This window comes from Trachemys scripta, chromosome 3 (assembly GCF_013100865.1).
Source record: "Trachemys scripta elegans isolate TJP31775 chromosome 3, CAS_Tse_1.0, whole genome shotgun sequence".
NCBI classification, from domain to species: domain Eukaryota; kingdom Metazoa; phylum Chordata; order Testudines; family Emydidae; genus Trachemys; species Trachemys scripta.
Window position 1 is genome coordinate 115652789 of NC_048300.1, and position 21610 is coordinate 115674398.

The following is a 21610-nucleotide window of genomic DNA, read 5'->3' on the forward strand; positions in this document are numbered from 1 at the left end:
TCTGTATTCAGATTTAACCCATGCGGCTGTCCTTTTAATTATCCTTGATCCTATATTAACTATGTGAGGAATACAGATGAGATCTTTGGGGGCAGAAAGCAGTGGAAATGTTTGGGGAGTGCCGAGGAAGGATTGGGAATATACAGTCCTGGATTCTTCCAGTTCTCTTTGTCCTGTAAGGTAAATTAAATTGAATAATTTTGAGGTCTTGTAAAAAATAAAAAGGCACCCGCTCCATGAAACGCAGATGGGATTTTAAGGCTCCCAGGCTGTAGATATGAAATCCAGGACTGGACACTGGGGAAGGGGCAGAGAGGAGATAAGGGATAGCTGAGTGGCTACAGCGGGTATCCTATGGGGAAGAAATAGGCAGATATGTATGTGGGACGGCGGGGGGGGGCATAGCCCCCCCTCCAGTCGATGATCATAGGACTCCCTCCCCTGCACCCTCCCCGCGGCCGCTGGGCTGCTCCGCCTGCGCCCCCTCCCCCTGGGCCGGGTTATGCAAGCGGCTCAGCGCCCGAGAAGCAGCAGCATCTGCAGGGCTCCCGCCCCTGGCCCCGCCCCGCTGCCGGCCGCGCAGGAGGAGGCGGCCCCGGCATAAAGCAAGTTTTGTCCCCGCTACTGCTGCGCCCCGCGAGGAGGCGGCGAGAGCCCGACCCCTGCCCGCGCCATGGCCGCGGCTGCCCCCGGGCCGGAGCGGGGAGGCAGCGCGGCGAGAGCAGCCTAGTAACCCCCCGGCGGCAGCGCCGGCGCCTTCGCGCCGCTTGCCCGGCCGCGTCCGCCCGCTGCTGGCCGGGCCCCGCGGCGCAAGGCGGGGGAGTTCGCGGTGCTGCTGGGCTCGGGGCCCCGGCACCATGTGGGGCAGCAGGATCCTCCCTGAACTCGGGGACGGCGGCGGCTTGCGCAGCTACAAAGCCGGTAAGGAGCCCGCCAGCACATCCATCTATGCCTCCCTCTCGCCGGGACCCTTCCTCCCCCTGCCCCGCTCCCATCCTGGGCGGCCCCTGCCTAGCGGGAACACCGCCCTGCCCGGTGACATCTGGGCACCGCGCTGGGTTTGCAGAGAGCAACCAATACCCCCCATGCACGTCTCCTCCTCTCCCAGGTTTAAACAGATGGTCTCTGTCCCCCAAGTCTGGCTTTGGGGCAGACCCGGCCCCACAACCAATCGATTCTGTAGTGCTTCAAAAGCAGCTGCAAAAAGATTGGGGGTGGAGGGGAGAATAATAGTTTTGGGGAGGTGGCAGAAGGTCAGTGCAACTAATTTGTGGTGGTGCGTTTGCAGACAGGCTACTCTGTGTAGAGGGGCATTTAAGGGAGCCATTTGAGCTGAGGAAATGCAATTAGCGCGGGGCTATATTTAGGGCTGATCATAATTACTTTTAAATCTGCGACTAAAAAAAACCCTCTCCCCACCAGATACCTCACTTGTTTTGCTGAAAAGGGACAGAGACAAGTTTGGGGTTGGAGGAAGAGTCCTTATTGCACATCTGTACTTCTTTTGCACATGGCAAGGAAAGATCTAGTTAATGAATCTTTAGTTAGTGAGTATAATTGAGGCAGCACTGGTACAGTGACTGGAAACATAGTGATACCTCTGGGTCATTTGTTTTTTCGGTAGTGTAACTTTTCAGGATATATGGTACCTTGGCCAGATTCATCCCTGGTGTAATTCAATTTAAAGTGTTTTAGAATGTAAAAGGATGAGAATTAAGGGAAGGCCAATTTTCTTGAAATCAGTGGGTTTACACCAGAGAAGAAGCTGGTTCATTGTGTTTAGCTGTGTTGTATATCTCTATTTGTAATTAAATAATGCACTATGTGATCCCCTTGATTCTTCTTGCGCTGATTGCTGAAATGACATTGTGTTGTATCCAGTAAAGTACCCATTTTTTATTATTAATGTGGAACAGTTTGGTCACATTGCTGGGAACACACTGTATATGGCTGTCGGGCACTTGAAAATGCTATCATTCTTTTGCAACATTGGTAGTTATTTTTTATCTCTAATTAGCTGGATTTAGGGATATAAATATAAACTGCCCACAGTTGCAGGAGAACTAACTGTTATAGATTATACAAATGTAGTTTTCAAATACCCCTTTTTTGTGTCATTTGCTATTTAGTTAGCTGGAACATAGAGGTGATGACAAAAGCTGATCTTATCTAGATAATCTGCTTTTCCTTCATTCACCCTAGAGGAAGAAGGACCTAAACAATAGACATCATTGCCTGTATGCATGGTTCTTATTTCAAATTTGGACTACAACCAACATTTTAGTCAGTTTTTTTTTTTTAACATTGTTTTGGACCTTTAATTTTAATGTCACTTTCATAACTGTTTCTGGCCTGCATTTGAACTCTGAGTTTCTGCAATTGGCAAGACTTTTTCAGACTGATTAATATTTAGAATTGAATTTTTAGAGATGATTTTGTAGTGTATCGATCTCATGAATAGGACAATTCATGGGAGCAAGGGCTTTCAGGATTGGGCCCTCTGTCTACTGGCAAATAAAATAAATGGACTGACTGCAGAGAGCTTTAGACAGTTTTCTAGAAGGGGGAGCAAAATCATGCAGTTCCTTTTCAAGCAAAGCTCTCATGATTTTGTTCCCTAGTCTAGATTACTACTTCATTGTCAAAGTGTAGGGATAAATTCTGCTTATTTCTACACTGGTGTAATTTGCAAGTAATTTCATCGAAATCAGCCTACTGTGTTAGTTAATTTTGGAATTGCAGCATTGTTGCAAAACATCTGTCTCTTTCGTTAAATGGTATATAAATAGTTGGCATAGTTAAATGGCAATATTGTTTGCTTTTGAGATGACATGTTTTTGCTTGAAAATATAAGATATTTCTAGCAACTGCCTGAATCTCCACAAATAGTCCAATGTGTGCTCACAGTAATGTGAAAGAAGATGCTGTTGTTTCTTTATTGGTAGCAAGAATGATTAATCCTTGTAAAACTATATATAACATAATTTGCTAAGGGTTAGTTATTTTGTCTAGTTATCTATCCTTTTGATAGGAAAACTTGTCATCCTACATAAAATCAAAGGAGAAAACTGCCCGGGGCCTAAATTTTGGAAGAGCTGAGTGCCTGTGGATTCCTTTGGAACTGCAGGAACTTGGCAGCTTTGAGAAAGTGGCCATAATTATTTGAAATCTGGTGGTACAAATAACAGTACTCGGGCAGTGTATAATATCAGTTGTTATGATTACTAAACTTAGGGCCAGATACAAAACCTATTCATGTTAATGGGAGTCTTTCCATTCACTTCAGTGGGCTTTGGATCAGGCCCTTACAGTCTATAAGAACACTGCAGTCTAATCCCAGGATTCAAACTCGGGCTCAATCTTAACCCCCCTTCTGTCTATACACAAATCATGCTAACCCAGGGCTCAGTCTCAGGATCCCCTGGGGGTGAAGGGTCTGAGCCTGAGTGAAGCTGGGACCCAGGGTTCAAACCCTATTGCTTTGCAATAGGGACTTGTGCTTTGGGAGTCTGCCAAAAGTATTCCACCATCTCACAGGCTGGATTACATTGTCCTTTTCCCCGGGACATCCCTTCTACGTTAAATTAATATACTTGGAGGACTGGCCAACTGTTCTTTTTTGGTCCCGAAAAGAGTGGTTTGAGGAAGTATAATCGTTGCTACGTTCACTGGGAGGTCGGTATATTCTGCAGCTGAATATTGTGCCCCAGTGTGGTCTCTCAGCAGTCACACCAAACTCCTTTACGCTCACTCAATAATAGTGTGCACATAGTGTCAGTGATGCTCAAACTGGCTCTAGTTGACTGGCTCCTAGTCCTATGGACATCCAGCCTCCACAGATTAGAAGAGCTGTTCAGACACCTCGCTTTCTTAACCATGTCAATGCAAACGTGAGGATCCCGCTGCAGAACCTGCCCCTCTCCCCCCAGTTACATATCTCTCTTGGACCAAGTGATCGGTATAAATTTTTATATCTTTTTGTCTGTTGCACATTGGTGCAGTAGAGTTGAAGACTGTAACATTATTGACCAGCTATTGCATTTTGATTGGTTGACACACAATAGGTCTTCACGTTAAATTGATCAGAATAGTTTATCCGTGAAAACATAACACTTTGTTAGAAGCATGTTCTACATACGTGGAAAAATTATTTTTTAGTAAAGTACGTTGATGGCTAATAATACCCCCTTTTTCTCATGAAAAATCTCATGGTCTTCTTAAAAAAAAAAAAAAAAAAAAAAAAAAAATTAGATACAGAGTGTGGAAACTTATCACTAGTTATTTATATAACTGGATCATGAGATTTTGTTTTTTTTCTGTGAAAGATATAAATTCATTTTAATTTTCTTAAAACACAGTGGGCCAGATCAGTTCCTGGAGTGTACACCAAGGAGTAATTTGGCCCTGTATGTAGTAAATGTTCAGGTATAGCATAGATAAGTTATTCTGTTTTCTTTCATATTTATTTTCTGGAACCAGTAAAGTAATTGTCTTTATAGGTAAACTGCAGTGATACACAAATACCCAGAATGCTTTGGAAAATGTTGAAAGTCTAGCTGTCTTTGAAGTCTTCACTCACATCCTGTTTTGTTTCCAAATTGTTTTCATTCTGCAGTTTAAGGGAATTTCACATTCTGCAATGAAAGTAGACATTAGCTTGTGCACAAATCTGTAAACAAATTTATGTGCCTCTCTATATTAAAGGATTAAATGGTAAACATTTACACCATGGCAAATAGTGCTGCCAAGCTAAAATCAATCTAAGCTCTGTTAACACTTGTCTATTGTTTGAAAATCTAATATTTTTTAGAATTTGAGTAGGTCACTTTCAGACCTCTTTGCAAACATTATTACTCATAAAAACCTCGTGAGTTAGATAAGTAATTTCTCTTTATTTTACAGAGGGGTAAACTGAGATGCAAGAGTTTAGTAGTTTGCTGAAGACCACACAGGGAGTTCTGAAAACTGACTCTCAGCCCAAGCTCAGTCCTCTAGACTATTGTTTGAATTGCACAGGCAATTAATGACACACTTCAGGCTGTGAAAATGTTCATCTGCATCAACCCTATCTACCAGACAATCATTCACTTAGACTGTGTGTGTGTTCAGTATGATATAAATGGATGCAGGGATTTAAACCAACTGCCTAATGATTTATTTGTAGTATGTTTATTACCTTAAATAAATGGGACCATCTGTATTCATACTGTAGTTCAGTAACCAAAACTGGACTATTGTGGCCATGGGGCTCTGGATCTGAGGAAGGTTTGGCCACATGCTCAACAAACTTGAAATAAGGAAGCTCCTAAGGGTGTGATTAACATCATATAGAAACAACTTCCTGAGTCTTGTGACTTGTAATACGTTAGGAATGTGATTAGTTCATATTCACAAACCCCTGAGGCTGCCTTGTTTCTCTTACTTAAACCATATACATAAGCTAGTATGTGTAAGAGTTAGACAGCCTACTTAGTGATGTCATAATTAAAATTGTGATAAGGTTGCAACTCATTGTGAGCTCCTGGTGTTATAACTTTCTGAACACAACTGCCTAGTGGCACTAATGAAACTTAGGTGCTTAGTTTGTACCGAAAAGAGAGAAGTACTTGGGAGAACTTAACTTAGTTCTTTTTGGGGCTGGGGGGGCTGGGGTGGGGGAAAAGTTCCAGTAATTTCATTTCTGTAACAAGTTTTGCTCGTCGGGAATTCAGGTTCAGCTACTGAGGATGTGATGGTTCTCTAAGCCTGCAAGGAGGCAGGCTTATCTTTGCGTGCTGGGCAATAAATGGTGAGTTAATGTCACCCTATAGAGTGGGCATCATATACATATTTATGCTGGACACATAAAAATCAGGTCGCTGTAGTACAGAATGAGTGATTATCGGCGTTTACAAACTCAGTATGACAATTATGGGAATGGACATTGAGGCGATATCTTTACTCTCCCTCAGTAATAATGAAGTAAACTGAGATTCCTTGTGGGAATGGTAGTTACTGTTAACTCCTTACATCTCTCCTCAAAGCTATAGCTTTTCAAAACATTAATTTTAAAGCTGTATATATTCAAGGGAATTTGTACTACAAAACACTGTTTTAAGAGGTTGAGTGCAAAGAACTGGTGGTTCTAGAAAATGCAAAAGTATAAGAGCTGTCATATTGTTACTCAGTGGTGTTTAAGGAAGGCTGAAATCTTTTTTTCAATTGTATACTCGCGCTCAAAACTCCTGATCTGACAATGGACTACATTTTTTTGTAATCCTATATATTTTTACAAAATACCTATAAGATACTCTGCTCAGAAGCATTGGATTAAGTTATAATAAAGTGAAGTCGTCTCACAATACAAATCAGAACTATATATAAATGGTTTGCTCTGGGCGGCTATGTCTACAGTAAGAAAAATCTGTATGTATGTGTTTAAACAGGTGTTTTTAACACGTTAGTAGTTAACATGAGTTAATAATCATGGAATAGACTAGGCAAACTGTAGTTTTAACAGCTGTTAGCCGGTGAAAACAAACTCCTAACTGGTAGTTTAGGATTTACCTCAACCAGCTAGTACATGTTAAAGCTGCACTTACCTTGTCTGTATTAGGATATTAACATTTAACATGAGTAAGCTAGTGTGTTAAAAGTCCACTTTTTTTTTTTAAATAGTATGGATAAAGCTTATGTGTCTGCCAAACATAGTGATAACCCATCTTGATAGAAAGCACAAGTGAAAAAGATTTGTAAATTTAATGGTTCTGGAAGGACTTGACGTTGTAGGAACAAATGGTTGTGCTGCCATTGTTGGAAGCAGAGTATGTATGTTGTGGATAGGTTATTATAGGAAGAGGAATAGTTCTACACTTGTCTCCAGTATCAACTGTTCTGCCTTCCACATTCTTTAGAAGCCTGTCTCTGCCTTGCAACCTGCTTGAGGCTTAACAGTGGAGGAGTTAAAACCACTTGTTAATTCTTATGGTGGCCCACTTTGTACAGCTGTAGTTAAGAAGAATTTTTTTTGCATTCTGCCCTTTGTTGTAAAGTGTTCGGTGACACACAACTGTGCTGTGAACTGAAAGTTTACACTAAAAACTTACACATGCCGTGGCGGGGGAGAGAGGGCAAGACCCCCTCCTTCCCAGCCCCAGCGGGGGAATCTCCCCTGCCACAGCAACCACAGAGCTGAAGCTGGGAAAGAGGGCCATCTCTCCCCAGTAGCTGCAGCCCTGGAGCTGGGGAAAGTCGCCTCTTTTTCTCTGGCCGCCGCAGCCCTACACGTCCCAAATTCCCCCCGCCTCCTCTTCTGACCCTGCTGCCCCCTCCCACCTACCGGCTATTCTCCCCAAGGCCACCACCTCACCTTACATGTGCGTCTTCTCCAGGGTCCAGGCACACAATTAGTGGAGCCATGCCTGCGCGGCTCGACTAATTGGGTGGGTGGCCCTTCATTCTCTTGTGCGCGGCCACCCAGGCACGCACTTTAGCAGGAACTATCTGCGGGCCACCTGAATGGAGCTCATCCACGGACCACAGTTTAAGAACCTCTGATAAGTTATTAAAAAATATGCAGAACCTAATCTTGAGGGTTGTAGAGGCCCCTTACTTCCCTGTAGGGGAGATTTTTGCTGGCCTGGCTAATTTGAGGATGGTCAGACTGGCACAGGCGGCGCTATAAAGCATTTGCTCAGCCACTTAATCATTGGAACCTATAAAGGCTCAGAAGTAGGGGTTGAAGAATTCATGCAAATATACTTAGAGCTGTGAACAACCGTGTATGGGTCCTGGCCACTTGCTTTGCTGCACCTGATAATTAATTATCCTGCAGAGCTGCCTGTGGAAGATAGGTAGAAGGATCTAAAGGATTTGGGATCCAAGTTAGCATTCTCCAAAATAGCTGGTTGTCTGTCAGCTGGCTCTGCTGCCAGAATATTCAGCATCCTACTGATTTTTCCAGCGTTTGTCAATTGAGTAGCCCCCAGAGGCATGACCTGGGAGGTGCTGTCTCTTCCTGATATCATACCCCTGTGGCCTTTGCTGCCATGTGGACAGTGTAGAAAGTGCAATAGTGCATACGCTACCTGTCTTCCCCTGGGAAGAATTTCCCTCGTTGAGGTACACTAGTCCCTCAAGTTTCACCTGGTGCAAAAACTCCTGCAGCAGGAGGGAGGATGAATTAAATCTTAAAACTACATGAGTCTTTCCAATAGCCTCTTCACACCGATTTGGTTCACCACTACAGTCCATCTGATGACTTCAGGAAGTAGATATTCAGCTGCAGACTCCCACACGGAGGTCAAGGAGAATAAGGAGAGAGGAACAGTAGGAAGAAGAACAGGAGTACTTGTGGCACCTTTAAAGACTAACAAATTTAAATTTGTTAGTCTCTAAGGTGCCACAAGTACTCCTGTTCTTTTTGCGGATACAGACTAACACGGCTGCTACTCTGAAACCTGTCTGTAGGAAGAAGGATCATGATGTTAACTCCAGGGAGTAGAGCAGCTTTAATGGCACTGGCAGATTGGAATTGGTCCAGAATGGTATTGTATGAATGGGGATTAAAGTGATAAGGGAAGACTGCTTTTACAAACCCTTGACTGAGAAAAAGCAGGCTAAAGAGTGAGTGGCACTAGTGTCCTGGTCAAGAGAGATTTTTATTTTTTTTAAGAAGGGGCTGTACAGCAGGTAGTAGAGAGCTGGAAAGTTACCAGAGAAGAAGAGTGGATGGTGGTGTTAATCGCTCTCTCTTCTGCAGCTGTCCATGTAATCCCAAAACCTTGTGTATCTGAAAACTAGCCAGCCATGGAATGGCTGAGCACATGCTCCCCTTCTGCACATTTAGTGACAGAGGCCATGAAACTTCCAAATCCAAATTCATTTATAATGCATGGAAGCTCGTGAATAGGCGTATAAATAAGCATTTTGATCAATACTTCTGACAGTTCTTATGATATAATTTATGTAACAAAAATCCTTTTTGCTTATTGGAACAAACATAATTTTCATCTTTTTAATTCATCAAAGAGTCTTAACATGCAGTATCCAAGCAAGAATCATTCCCCAGTGACTCAGAAACCTTGTCTGAGATTTTTATCATCCGTTATCCAGTTTTTGGTGTCTGGTTTACTTTTTTTTTTTTTTTTTTTTACGATGTGGCATGTCCAGATGGTGTTGGAAGCGGCAACTTTTTCAAATATGTTTCAGGGTAAATTGGGCATCTTTTCAAGATAGGTTTTCTTTAAAAATGGCGGCTCTTCTTGGTTTCTTGCTCTGCAACAAAATTATCCATTATATATATATATAATGAACAATCCTGGTCCTTAGGAGACTTGTTTTATAGTTGAGAATTAATGCAAAAGAGACTTAACTTTATACAGAATTCTGTGACTCGTATTAATCCAAGGATGGAAGCATCTGTGGGTAGAAGCTCAAAGGGATGGTGACCTAGCTAGACATTGCACAGGGTGGTAATATTTACCACTTTTATTTTGAAAAAAATCTCTCTAGCAAAAGTGATAAAGAAAATAGGGCTAACATTTGTACTCTTATATTTATGATGTTCTGTATCTTCATGCGCAGCTCCTTTTGATGTAAATAGAACAAGGGCTTGGTATGGTCATTGTACCAGAAGAATCATAATTAAATTATTTAGAAGATTTTACTGTATGTAAAGCCATTAAATAGTTGAGACGGAAGAGGAAAAAAAGTAGCTGTTGGTAGCCTGGAGAGTACCCTGGGTGGCGTAAGGTGGGGCTAAGGGGAATATTTGCCATCAAAAGTAAGCAAGCCCTTTGACGCTGTTATTCAAAGGAAAACTGAAAGTTTATCCCAGCTCCATGGGGGCTTCCAGGATGCTGGCATGCAGTGGATTTGGAGTGGAACTGTTGAGTCCCAGGTCCTGTCTTGACAAACAAAAAGTGTGTGTGTGTGTGTAAATCATCTTAGTTGAACACAATTGGAATGCCCAGTTAAGGTGCTGTTAACGTATTTTGGAGCTGTGTTAGCTGGCTGTGTTGTAGCCTAGTTTTCCCCTATTGAACAGGGCTGTTCAATCCTGCTAAGCTAATGTGATTTAAAAAATAAACCCTTTTTTGCCTGTCAGGACTCGTCCCCAGAGAATACTTCAGTTATTGGGTTGGAGTGGGATTCCTGAAATGATTCTGTTCCTACTCTGTAGCTTGGGAGCATTTCTTCATGCATGTCCCTTTTTCTCCTTTGAAATTCCCTAGTGGCTTTCTCACTTACTCTGGCTAAGTGCTGGGGAAAGGATTTCATTCCAAATGCACTGTAGCAAGTGTAAAGGAAATTGGTGTTTTGTTAAAATTGTAGGGTGAAATCCTGGCCCCATTCAAGTCAATCTGAAAGCTCCAAGTGACTTGAATGGGGCAAGGATTTTGTCCCTTGCACTCAGATATAGAAGTGTTGAGTCCCACTTTTAGATCCTATCTATGATGAGAGGTACTGGAGCTTCCTCTTGAACAGTCGTGGGCCTGAGACTTTTAGACACTGGCTATGGTAGATTTTTAAGTGGATCCCTCTTTGCGAATAGTGCATATCACAGCTAGTTGAAAAATGTGGAAATTCTTTCATGTTTCAATAGAAATACCAGATTTTTGAAAATTATTGACCAATTGTAATACACCTCCCTACATCCCATTTTTTACATGGCTGTTCTTTACAGTCAAGGTTATTTATATACCTTTGCTTATAATGAAGAAGAGGGGTGTCTTTATTCTGTTTTTCCCCAAATCCAGTGCACCAGGGTAGCAAGAGTTCTTCTGTGATTCACTCTGTTAGCAAGTGTGAGAACCTTCTATAAAACTACTGAAGTTTTGTTGACTGACTTGTAGTAGACATGACTATTAACTCCACCCTATAGGTATATAGGGAGGTGGGACTGGATCTTTAAAGAGAAGGAATTAGGGTGCTAGGACAGAGGAGGTTCTGGAGGGAAACTCTAGGAATGGCCAGGCTACAAGAGGACACTTGGGCACAGGTTTATGTTGTGGTGGTGTCTTTGAGTTAGCAATAAAGCCAATCCCTGGGAAAGGGCTAAATTTGGACACTGACTTGGGGGTCTGAGTGGTCTTCTGATGGTGGGGAAGGGATTCAGCTGTTCATGTACAATATGTCTTGTTTGACTTCAACAATTGGCTGCATACACAGTGTAGGAAGTGTACACAAGTACAGTGTAAAACAATGGATAAAATTTTTATTATTAATGCTATGAAAAGAGAAGTAAAGCAATTTTTAACTGATAGGCTCCTTGAATTTAAAAGGGAGACTCCCTGTCTGCAGTAATCAGATTGAATTGAGAGCAAAAGTGGAACAGGGGGGTAAAGAATACATTGAATACGAAGACAAGGAAGCGAGCCAGCATAGCAGGCATGAGGTAATTTACGGAGACGTTTGTGCCAAATCTAAAATAAAAAACATCTGTAGTCTACGTTTCTGAATTTTGCTGTGTGCTAATAGGCTGTATCTGGAAGAAAGAAAGAAACTCATAAATATTATTAGCAAGTGAGGTAAAATCTTGGCTCTACTAAAGTAAATGGCAAAATTCTCATGGACTTCAGTGGGGCCAGGATTTTACCTGTGATTGATAGGTTGATAGTAAAACTTTATAGTTAAGTAAGTGTAAGTGTGTGTGTGTGTGTTTGATGTATATATTCATAGATTATAAGGCCAGAAGGGACACTGATCATCTGGTCTGTCATTCTGCATAACACTGGCTATAGGACTTCCCTTAATTAATTCCTGTTTGAAGTAAAGCATATCTTTTTTTGAAAAGCATCTCGTCTTGATTTAAAAAATTTCCATATAAGGTAAATCTACCGCAACCTTAGTAAGCAGTTTCAGTGGTGATTAACCCTCAGTGGAGAAACTAATAAGTAAATACAATTTTAAAATATTGCACCTTATTTCAAGGGCTGTGTGTGTGTGTGTGTGTGTGTGTAAATATATTAAAAAAAAGACTTTGGTTGTAAGCTAGAATGTGACATCTCACAAATTGAATCAAATGCCTTCATATAATCTTTGCCTGTCTTTTGTTCTGTTTGTCTGTGCTTGTGCCTTTAGATTGATCTAATCTCTGCCAAAAAGGGTTTGAAAACTTGTCACTGACCTAGTATTGTACAGTGGCTTATGCATTTACAGAGCCATATAAATGATGACTCTGTCTTGGATGCTATTTTAAGATCAAAGTCAAACTGTTGTATTTTGTATTATTCCTCCCTTCTCCCCAGAGTTTTTCTCTTCTCTGGAAATACTAATAGCTTAAAATCTTCATAATTTGTGCGAGTTCATAATTTGATGTTCCAAGTTATAACAAAGAGAGTTATACATTTGGAAATGGCTTCTGGGGGTATGTAAAGAATAGTGTACCTGTAGCCATCTGTATGCAGTATGGCTTAATTGCATTAAAGGGTTCTAGAGACAACATAACACGAGAGCTAAGTTTTAAGTAGATCATTCATGTCACCAAATCACAGAAGAAATTACATGAATTTATAGTAACTCTGGGTTATAATATTAAATGTAATTAGTCTAAAATACTGTTCTAGTTGAGTTGTGATTTAAAGCTGCAAGTCAGGGAGTTCAGTTAGATAAGACTTCATGCTGTTTCACCCTCTACTCTCCTGGGTTTCTCACTCTCCTCTACTTTGTCATTCTTCCCTCCCTTCTCACATCATTCTTCTCTCTATTCACTTGCTTGCATTATGGGAAGGTCTACTATTATGTGATCAGAAAACTGGGAAGTAGAATCGGTTAATATGTGAATGTTTATTTTACCGATGAGTTACACAAGATGCAGGTATGGGCCTTTTTCATACAGAGGGCAGCATGTTATCGGTCTACATGGGTAAAATTGCTAGTTTCCCTACGAAGTTTTTCCAATAGTAAAAGGGGTTTATAAAGAGAGCTGTCTTTTTCTCTATCTACAACTCTGTAAGCTCCATGCTAAAATAAATAAAAATTATCCTCCCTTTTGTCTCAATAGTCTTCCCTTTCCCACTCCTCTATTTTTCTGTTTTCCCCCCCCCCCCCCTTCATCTTATTTACTATTTATCCATTTTCTCTCCTTCTTATTTATGGTCATCTTTTAGAGCAGGGGTGGGCAAACTACAGCCTGCGGGCCGGATCTGGCCCATCAGGGTTTTGGATCCGGCCCTTGGACCCCGCGCCACTCCCGGAAGCGGCTGGCACCCCATCCCTGCGGTCCCTGGGGCCGCTGCCTGCAGGCATTGCCCTCCCCCCCCCCCGCAGCTCCCATTGGCTGGAAATGGGGAACTGTGGCCAATGGGAGCTTCGGGGGAGGTACCCGCAGGCGAGGGCAGCGTGGAGCCCTTTGGCACCCCCCCATCCCAGGGGCCGCAGGGACATGGTGCCAGCCACTTCCGGGAGCGGCATGGGGCCAGGGCAGGCAGGGAACTGTAGGAAACTGCAGAAAAACCTGAGAGTCTCTGGATAAAGTTGAGAAGTGTGAGCAACAAGGGTGATGTCGTGGTCGGAGTCTGCTATAGACCACCAGACCAGGTGGATGAGGCTTTCTTCTGGCAACTAGCAAAAGTTGCTAGATCACAGGCCCTGATTCTCATGGGAGACATTAATCACCCTGATATCTGCTGGGAGAGCAATACAGCGGTGCACAGACAATCCAGGAAGTTTTTGGAAAGTGTAGGGGACAATTTCCTGGTGCAAGTGCTGGAGGAACCAACTAGGGGCAGAGCTTTTCTTGACCTGCTGCTCACAAACAGGGAAGAATTAGTAGGGGAAGCAAAAGTGGATGGGAACCTGGGAGGCAGTGACCAGGAGATGGTCGAGTTCAGGATCCTGACACAAGGAAGAAAGGAGAGCAGCAGAATACGGACCCTGGACTTCAGAAAAGCAGACTTTGACTCCCTCAGGGAACAGATGGGCAGGATCCCCTGGGAGAATAACATGAAGGGCAAAGGGGTCCAGGAGAGCTGGCTGTATTTTAAAGAATCCTTATTGCGGTTGCAGGAACAAACCATCCCGATGTGTAGAAAGAACAGTAAATATGGCAGGCGACCAGCTGGCTTAACAGTGAAATCCTTGCTGATCTTAAACGCAAAAAAGAAGCTTACAAGAAGTGGAAGATTGGACAAATGACCAGGGAGGAGTATAAAAATATTGCTCAGGCATGCAGGAGTGAAATCAGGAAGGCCAAATAACACTTGGAGTTGCAGCTAGCAAGAGATGTTAAGAGTAACAAGACGAGTTTCTTCAGGTATATTAGCAACAAGAAGAAAATCAAGGAAAGTGTGTGCCCCTTACTGAATGAGGGAGGCAACCTAGTGACCGAGGATGTGGAAAAAGCTAATGTACTCAATGATTTTTTTTGCCTCTGTCTTCATGATCAAGGTCAGCTCCCAGATTGCTGCACTGGGCAGTACAGCATGGGGAGAAGGTGACCAGCCCTCTGTGGAGAAAGAAGTGGTTCGGGACTATTTAGAAAAACTGGACGTGCACAAGTCCATGGGGCCAGATGCGCTTCATCCGAGGGTGCTAAAGGAGTTGGCGGGTGAGATTGCAGAGCCATTAGCCATTATTTTTGAAAACTCATGGCGATTGGGGGAGGTCCCAGATGACTGGAAAAAGGCTAATGTAGTGCCCATCTTTTAAAAAAAAGGGAAGAAGGAGGATCCGGGGAACTACAGGCCAGTCAGCCTCACCTCAGTCCCTGGAAAAATCATGGAGCAGATCCTCAAGGAATCAATTATGAAACATTTAGAGGAGAGGAAAGTGATCAGGAACAGTCAGCATGGATTCACGAAGGGGAAGTCGTGCCTGACTAACCTAATAGCCTTCTATGATGAGATAACTGGCTCTGTGGATGAGGGGAAAGCAGTGGATGTGTTATTCCTTGACTTTAGCAAAGCTTTTGATACGGTCTCCCACAGTATTCTTGCCGCCAAGTTAAAGAAGTATGGGCTGGATGAATGGACGGTAAGGTGGATAGAAAGCTGTCTAGATCGTCTGGCTCAACGGGTAGTGATCAATGGCTCCACGTCTAATTGGCAGCCGGTTTCAAGCGGAGTGCCCCAAGGGTCGGTCCTGGGGCGGGTTTGGTTTAATATCTTTATTAATGATCTGGAGGATGGTGTGGACTGCACTCTCAGCAAGTTTGCAGATGACACTAAACTAGGAGGCGTGGTAGATACACTAGAGGGTAGGGATCGGATACAGAGGGACCTAGACAAATTAGAGGATTGGGCCAAAAAAAACCTGATGAGGTTCAACAAGGACAAGTGCAGAGTCCTGCACCTAGGACGGAAGAATTCCATGCACTGCTACAGACTAAGGACTGAATGGCTAGGTAGCAGTTCTGCAGAAAAGGACCTAGGGGTCACAGTGGACGAGAAGCTGGATATGAGTCAACAGTGTGCTCTTGTTGCCAAGAAGGCTAACAGCATTTTGGGCTGTATAAGTAGGGGCATTGCCAGCAGATCGAGGAACGTGATCGTTCCCCTTTATTCGACGTTGGTGAGGCCTCATCTGGAATACTGTGCCCAGTTTAGGGCCCCACACTACAAGAAGGATGTGGAAAAATTGGAAAGAGTCCAACGGAGGGCAACAAAAATGATTAGGGGTCTGGAGCACATGACTTATGAGGAGAGGCTGAGGGAACTGGGATTGTTTAGTCTCCAGAAGAGAAGAATGAGGGGGGATTTGATAGCAGCCTTCAACTACCTGAAGGGGGGTTCCAAAGAGGATGGAGCTCGGCTGTTCTCAGTGGTGGCAGATGACAGAACAAGGAGCAATGGTCTCAAGTTGCAGTGGGGGAGGTCCAGGTTGGATATTAGGAAACACTATTTCACTAGGAGGGTGCTGAAACACTGGAATGCGTTACCTAGGGAGGTGGTGGTGGAGTCTCCTTCCTTGGAGGTTTTTAAGGCCCGGCTTGACAAAGCCCTGGCTGGGATGATTTAGTTGGGAATTGGTCCTGCTTTGAGCAGGGGGTTGGACTAGATGACCTCTTGAGGTCCCTTCCAACCCTGATATTCTATGACAGAGAAACTGTTCGGTAGCATCTCATGAACCTGGCCTTTCTCCTCTAGTGTCCCATCTCCAGCCATGGCCATCCCTGATCTTTCAGAGGAAGGATATTTAAAAAAAAAAATTAGTTCCTAATTGAAGAACTGCAGAAGCCTTGTTAAATAAAATAGATGTGTTGAAATAACACAAGATAAAAATGTAGTTACCATTGCTGAATGTTTATTGCTTGAAGCCTGCCCTAATGCCTTTTCCAGAGTGCATGAACATAGGGACTTTGCCATGCATTGCTGGTCACCTGACATGCGTAAATCACACCTCCCATGCTTCCTGATCATTTGTCCATCATAAGCATAGAAAAACCTTCGGAAGCAGACTACAGCAGCCAAAGTAACACTGTGGCTCAGTAGTGCTTTATTAATGATGCTAACCACAGAGGTAATCTAAGTAATCCATGTGACTTTTAGTCAATTTCCCTCTTGCCCGATGGTGACTTAATGTAGAAGAATTCTGTTTAGCTCTTCATATATAAATCTATAATGCTTGTGTGCTGCTAATGGTGCAAAGATCAATAGTGTGTGTGTGTGTGTGTGTGTGAGGGGGAGAGAGAGAGAGAGAATCGTAAAAGGGGGGAACAAAAACTGTAAAGAAAAGTAAGACAGAAACTGCAGTAAAAAGGAGGGACTAAATTGTCCCTTCCACACACAAAGCTTCAGGAGGGGACTTTGCAGAGATTTCATAGACTCTTTCTTTGCAAAGATTTCCCCATATCTCCCTGTTGCTGGCAGTGAGATGAGAAGTCACTCCCTAACCTGGAGTATGACCAGAGATCCAGGGGAGGTCAGGGCCATCTGCATGTAGACCCTGTACTTCCATAGCAACTTCAGATCCTAGCAGGCTCTCCCTTCCCCCAGTTTTCTCTTTTAGGAGCTGAATGACAGTGGGCTCCTCCTTGTATATGGTGGCCATCAGGGACATCCTTGGAAAGGTTATTACAGCCTAGAGCTGTGCTAGCTTCTGCAGAGTGGGTGGGGATGACAGTGGCTTCGAGTACATCTTCTACCCCCTGAAGTGGACCCTGGACTGTCCAAGGATGGAATAGTGTTGCAGAGGCCTCTAAGTCTACCCTTCTGCATGGGCGAGGGGAAATCTGTGCATAGAGGACCTCTCCATGCATAGCATAAGGGAGGGGGCATGATTTGGCCAAGGATCTTATTAAAACTGTCAACAAAATGTTCCTCCACTCCTCTGTTTTGTGTACACTTCTGATTAGAGATGTGGTTTCTCAGAAAAAAAAAAAAATCTTATGTTCATTCCTTTTAAAGCCATTATAGAATGTGCATGGGATGATGTAAATCAATTGTCTCTCTTGTGAATGTGAGAGACCTCATGGGTACAAAGTCATAAAAGTCAGAGTTTTCATTAATTGAAGTAATAGCTTATTTCACTGCTCTGATTTCTACAGCTGTTGCATATCAATACATGTTTGTGCGCTCTGTGTGATTGGTGCTGTACAATACATTAAAAGACACAGTCCTTGCATGGAGAAGCTTATAACCAAATTCCTTTATCCTGCAAGATGATCAGCACCTTCAAATTCAGTTGAGATCTATAGGAATTGAGGACTCTTATCAACCTGCAGGGTTTGATTCTATTATGGCTAATACATCTATCCTTTTTGTTATTTTACAAGGTCATATTTTGCTATGTGTGAGACATTTTGGGCCTGATTGTGCTGAAGTTAATGGAAGTTTTGCCACTCATTGCATTGTCAGTTTGACCAGGTCTATAAATCATAATAGGTGGCGGTTAATGAGTTATAAGAAAACAATTTACGGAATGGAGGGTTTCTGGTGCCATAGTAAACCACAAGAGCTTTTCTCTTGCGGTGTGGGATCCCACCGGAATCCTGAGATGGATTGTTTATAAAATTGCATTAATATACTATATGGATCTGCCATTGCTTCTCGGCAAATTGGGATTTAGTGTTGTGCAGAAATGTACCTTGTTTCCATAGTTGGAAGTGAAGTAGTGCTTCCCTAATAATTTTCAACCCCGTTTAATTTGAGAGGAGTAGAAGAATAAACAATATCTTATCAGTTTTGAGGCAAATTGTAAGTTGCTTGGAACACAGTTTTACTGATATGCTAACTTTTTTTGGCTTTAGAATAATATTAATCTGTTTATCTATGAAGAATAGTGTTTTTACAGACATTTCTCACACCTGAAAAGTTATGCATACCTGTTCTGAAGTATACATAGAAGGACACAAGTCTTATTGTATTTCTTTTTGTATATTTTCTTAACTTGCACATGTAATCTGTTAATTTCTATGACCGCTCTTGTTGAATGAGCTCTACTTCTGCACATCTCCTTAGGAACAAGATAAGAACTTCTCTGCTGAAATCCGGTCACCTTAGAAGACATGTAGGAGGGGAGCTCCCAGCCTGCAGACTATACATATATGTAGGAGGGGCTTCTCCACGGTTGCTGACCATCTAAGGCCTGTAGGGTAGGAGATACCTGCCAGTACCTTTCTGAAGGCGTGCAGAAAGGGAGCTTATTTCCTGCTTGCCTTGTCTGAAGTGGAGTTCTTAACCTTCAGTCCTCAGAAATTGTGCATGTTGGGAGCTCTGCTATTACAAACGTTTTAAACTGCACAGGCCAGTTTTAGTGCAGTATTGGCTGCTTGATGGTATTGATAATATTGTCAGCAAAAACTGGAAACAGCAACTCTGTACATATAACATAAATATTATGGTGAAAAAGTGGACATTCCCAAACAAATCTTACTTAAAGAAAAGTTTGTTTGAATGCTGATTCCACTACCTCGTTGTGCGAGAACCAAAGAAGCAGCAATCTTTTCTAAAACAAACAAAAATCCACATACAAATAGTTTCTAGAACCTGAAACATCAGTAAAGCTGGAAATGAGTAGTTAAGATATTTAGCTAATCTCACATTGCCGTCCCAACTTGGTCACTTGCGCTCCAAACCAGCTGCATCATCCATCCAAGCTTCATTTTATATGGTTTCTCTTTCTATGGAGGAGCAGAAAGATTTGTAACAAATTCTACTGCATAGTGTTTTTTGAATAGGCAATGAGCATAGAAAGAACCTGCTCCCAGGACATTCAGTCTATTTTTAACAGCAGCAGAAAACCCTCTACATGGAAATGCTGTACAGCCAAATGCAAGCAGTTCTCCTGGTGTCAGCAGCACCGCTTACCTTCCGAGACATTGAGAAATCCCATTCATCCTGGAATATCTTCTTTCAGACAGACCCAAAGTCTTCAATCAGTTCTGTAAGATACTCTTGGCAGCTATTGATGGGTTCCATCTCCCTGTTGAGGGCTGCTCAGTCTTTACCCATCCCATGACTATGAAGCTCTGGAAGGACATCATAAGGAGATACCCTCCAGTTTCTAAACTGATCCGTATCTGAACCTTGTCCCCTCGGCACTCCTGAGGCTATTGTTTGGCTTCCTGTTCCCACCTACACCTCTCTTGGAAGGTGGCCTTCCTTAAGGTTATGACTTACCTGGGAGGGTAGGCAGGTTGGGGCAAACCCTCTAGACGCAGGCTTTCCTAGAGACAGTCTCTTTGAGACTGCATCCCGAATTAATCCCTAAGGTGCCTTCTGAACTTCACTGTAACCGGACTATTCGCTTCCCAGTGTTCTACCCAAGGCCCCAGCTTAACACTGAAGAAATCAAGCTTGATTCTCTGTATGTACGCAGGGCCTTGGCCTTCTGTTTGTGCCAGACAAGACCCTTTACGAAGTCTCTGAGATTATTTGTCACTATCGCTGAAAGAATGAAGGGAGAAGCTATATCTTTGAGCAGCTACTTGGGGTTCTTTACACACCTTCACCAAGCATTATGCTCTGGTTCAAACTTCAGCTTCAGACGCTTCCTTCGGCTCAGGTATCCTCTGCTGTGTAGTACAGAGTGCTTCCTCGCACCCTCCTCCTCCTCAGTGAGAACTGCTTGGGAGTCACCCAAGGAATGAAGAAGAAAGGAAGGTTGTGTACCTTTCCTAGTAACTGGAATTCTTCAAGATATGTAGTGCCTGTGGATGTTCATGATCCTCCTTCCTTCCCCTTTGCTTGGGTCCTCTTTGGATTCATGGTAGAGTAGGGACTGGAGATGTGATTGACGGTTGGTCTGCACTGCCCCTTGTGCCCTCTATTGGGAGAAGGAGGAGGCACAGATCAATGGACGCTGCTCTTGAAGCGTTTCTGGTTCCGGGCTCACGGAGCACATGTGCACCCACAGTGAATACCCATAAGGATCAGACATCTTGAATTCCAATTGCCATATGGTAAGTAATCTTCCTTTCTTTGTAACCATTCATTGTTCCTCCATAGGAGTATTCGAATGGAAAGTCACTCCAGCTATTGTATTTACAGTCCAATTTATAAAGCAAATGAATTTTTAAAGAGAGACTATGACAGTGATTAGGTATGGTCATGTTTAATTTCAACATAGCAAGATTCCTTAAACTGACAAAGAATGTTAAAAGTAATGTTGGCTGTCCATGCTGACTCATTTCTGGTCACAATTTTGAAATTGCTGTGTCAAAAGCAGTGTCAAGGACAGAAAATCTGGTATTCTGTAGTTACAATATAATTTACCAATTTCAATATCTTACCAATTTCATAACAAGGGTGGAAGACTTTAGCTGTTGCTTATAGTTTAGCATCTAAGTTCATTAACTCCTTTTATTGTTCTTAGTGTAAAAGCACCTTTTTATCAAACTCACTAAACTGGAATTCTAAAACCCTTCTTGTGAAGGTTATTCTGTTATATAAATGCATAAATTTATGCACAATTATATTAAAATCTACACCTGCTGCTAAAATAAAGTGCTGATGCAGCCCAAAAGCTAGCTAGCTGGCTAGCTATATGTCACCGGTATCTGAACACTCTCTCTGTGTGACATTTTCTGTAGAAATGTCAAATTTTATACAAAAAAACTCAATGAATGTTGAGATAATCTGTCTCAATAAATATTAGTCCACTTCTGGCTCTGCATACACTTTTATATTTTAAAAATATTTTTATATTATATATAAACACTCATGGTGGTAAGACAACATCTTATCTTTCATTTATTTTGACTGTCCAGCCTTAAAGAGCAATAATTAACAGCTCTTGATAAACTAAGCCTATTCCAGACATATTCTGGGAGTGTTTGTTTATTTTGCTCATTGGAAGGAATTGCTGTCTAATCTGATCATAATTCTAATCTTTTTGGAACAGATTTTTAGAACACTTATTTGTAAATCAGATCATCTTCACGAGATAAAACTGGTCAAACTGTAAAATATTGCATTAATTTCTAACTGGTGTGATACTTGCTGGCGTTGTGTGTGCGTGTGTCTCACTCTCCTCCCCCAATTAGGCAAGATTGGCATTCTATGCTGATTGGCTGGTTTAAGATAAGAACAGCAGGGTAAGACAGGTGCATTGGCAGAGCAGTGTGGGGAAGCTTGCATATCATCTGCCCATGTTAAGCTTGGCTCAGTTACATTGGTCACTCACTTTTGCATATATCACAAATTCACAAAGTAGTGTTGAAGAAGAGTTGGGGGATATGAGAAAGTGT

General features: G+C 42.5%; 1 protein-coding gene across 1 annotated transcript in view; it reads left to right on the forward strand.

The window, feature by feature from the left end:
- Positions 1-563: 563 nt before the first annotated feature.
- The window catches only part of CEP85L (centrosomal protein 85 like), a 160086-nt gene continuing 139039 nt past the window's right edge, over positions 564-21610 (forward strand). The window contains exon 1 of the mRNA XM_034765794.1: positions 564-921. Coding sequence (XP_034621685.1) covers positions 858-921 — 64 coding nt within the window. The 5' untranslated portion in view covers positions 564-857. The remainder of the gene's footprint in view (positions 922-21610) is intronic.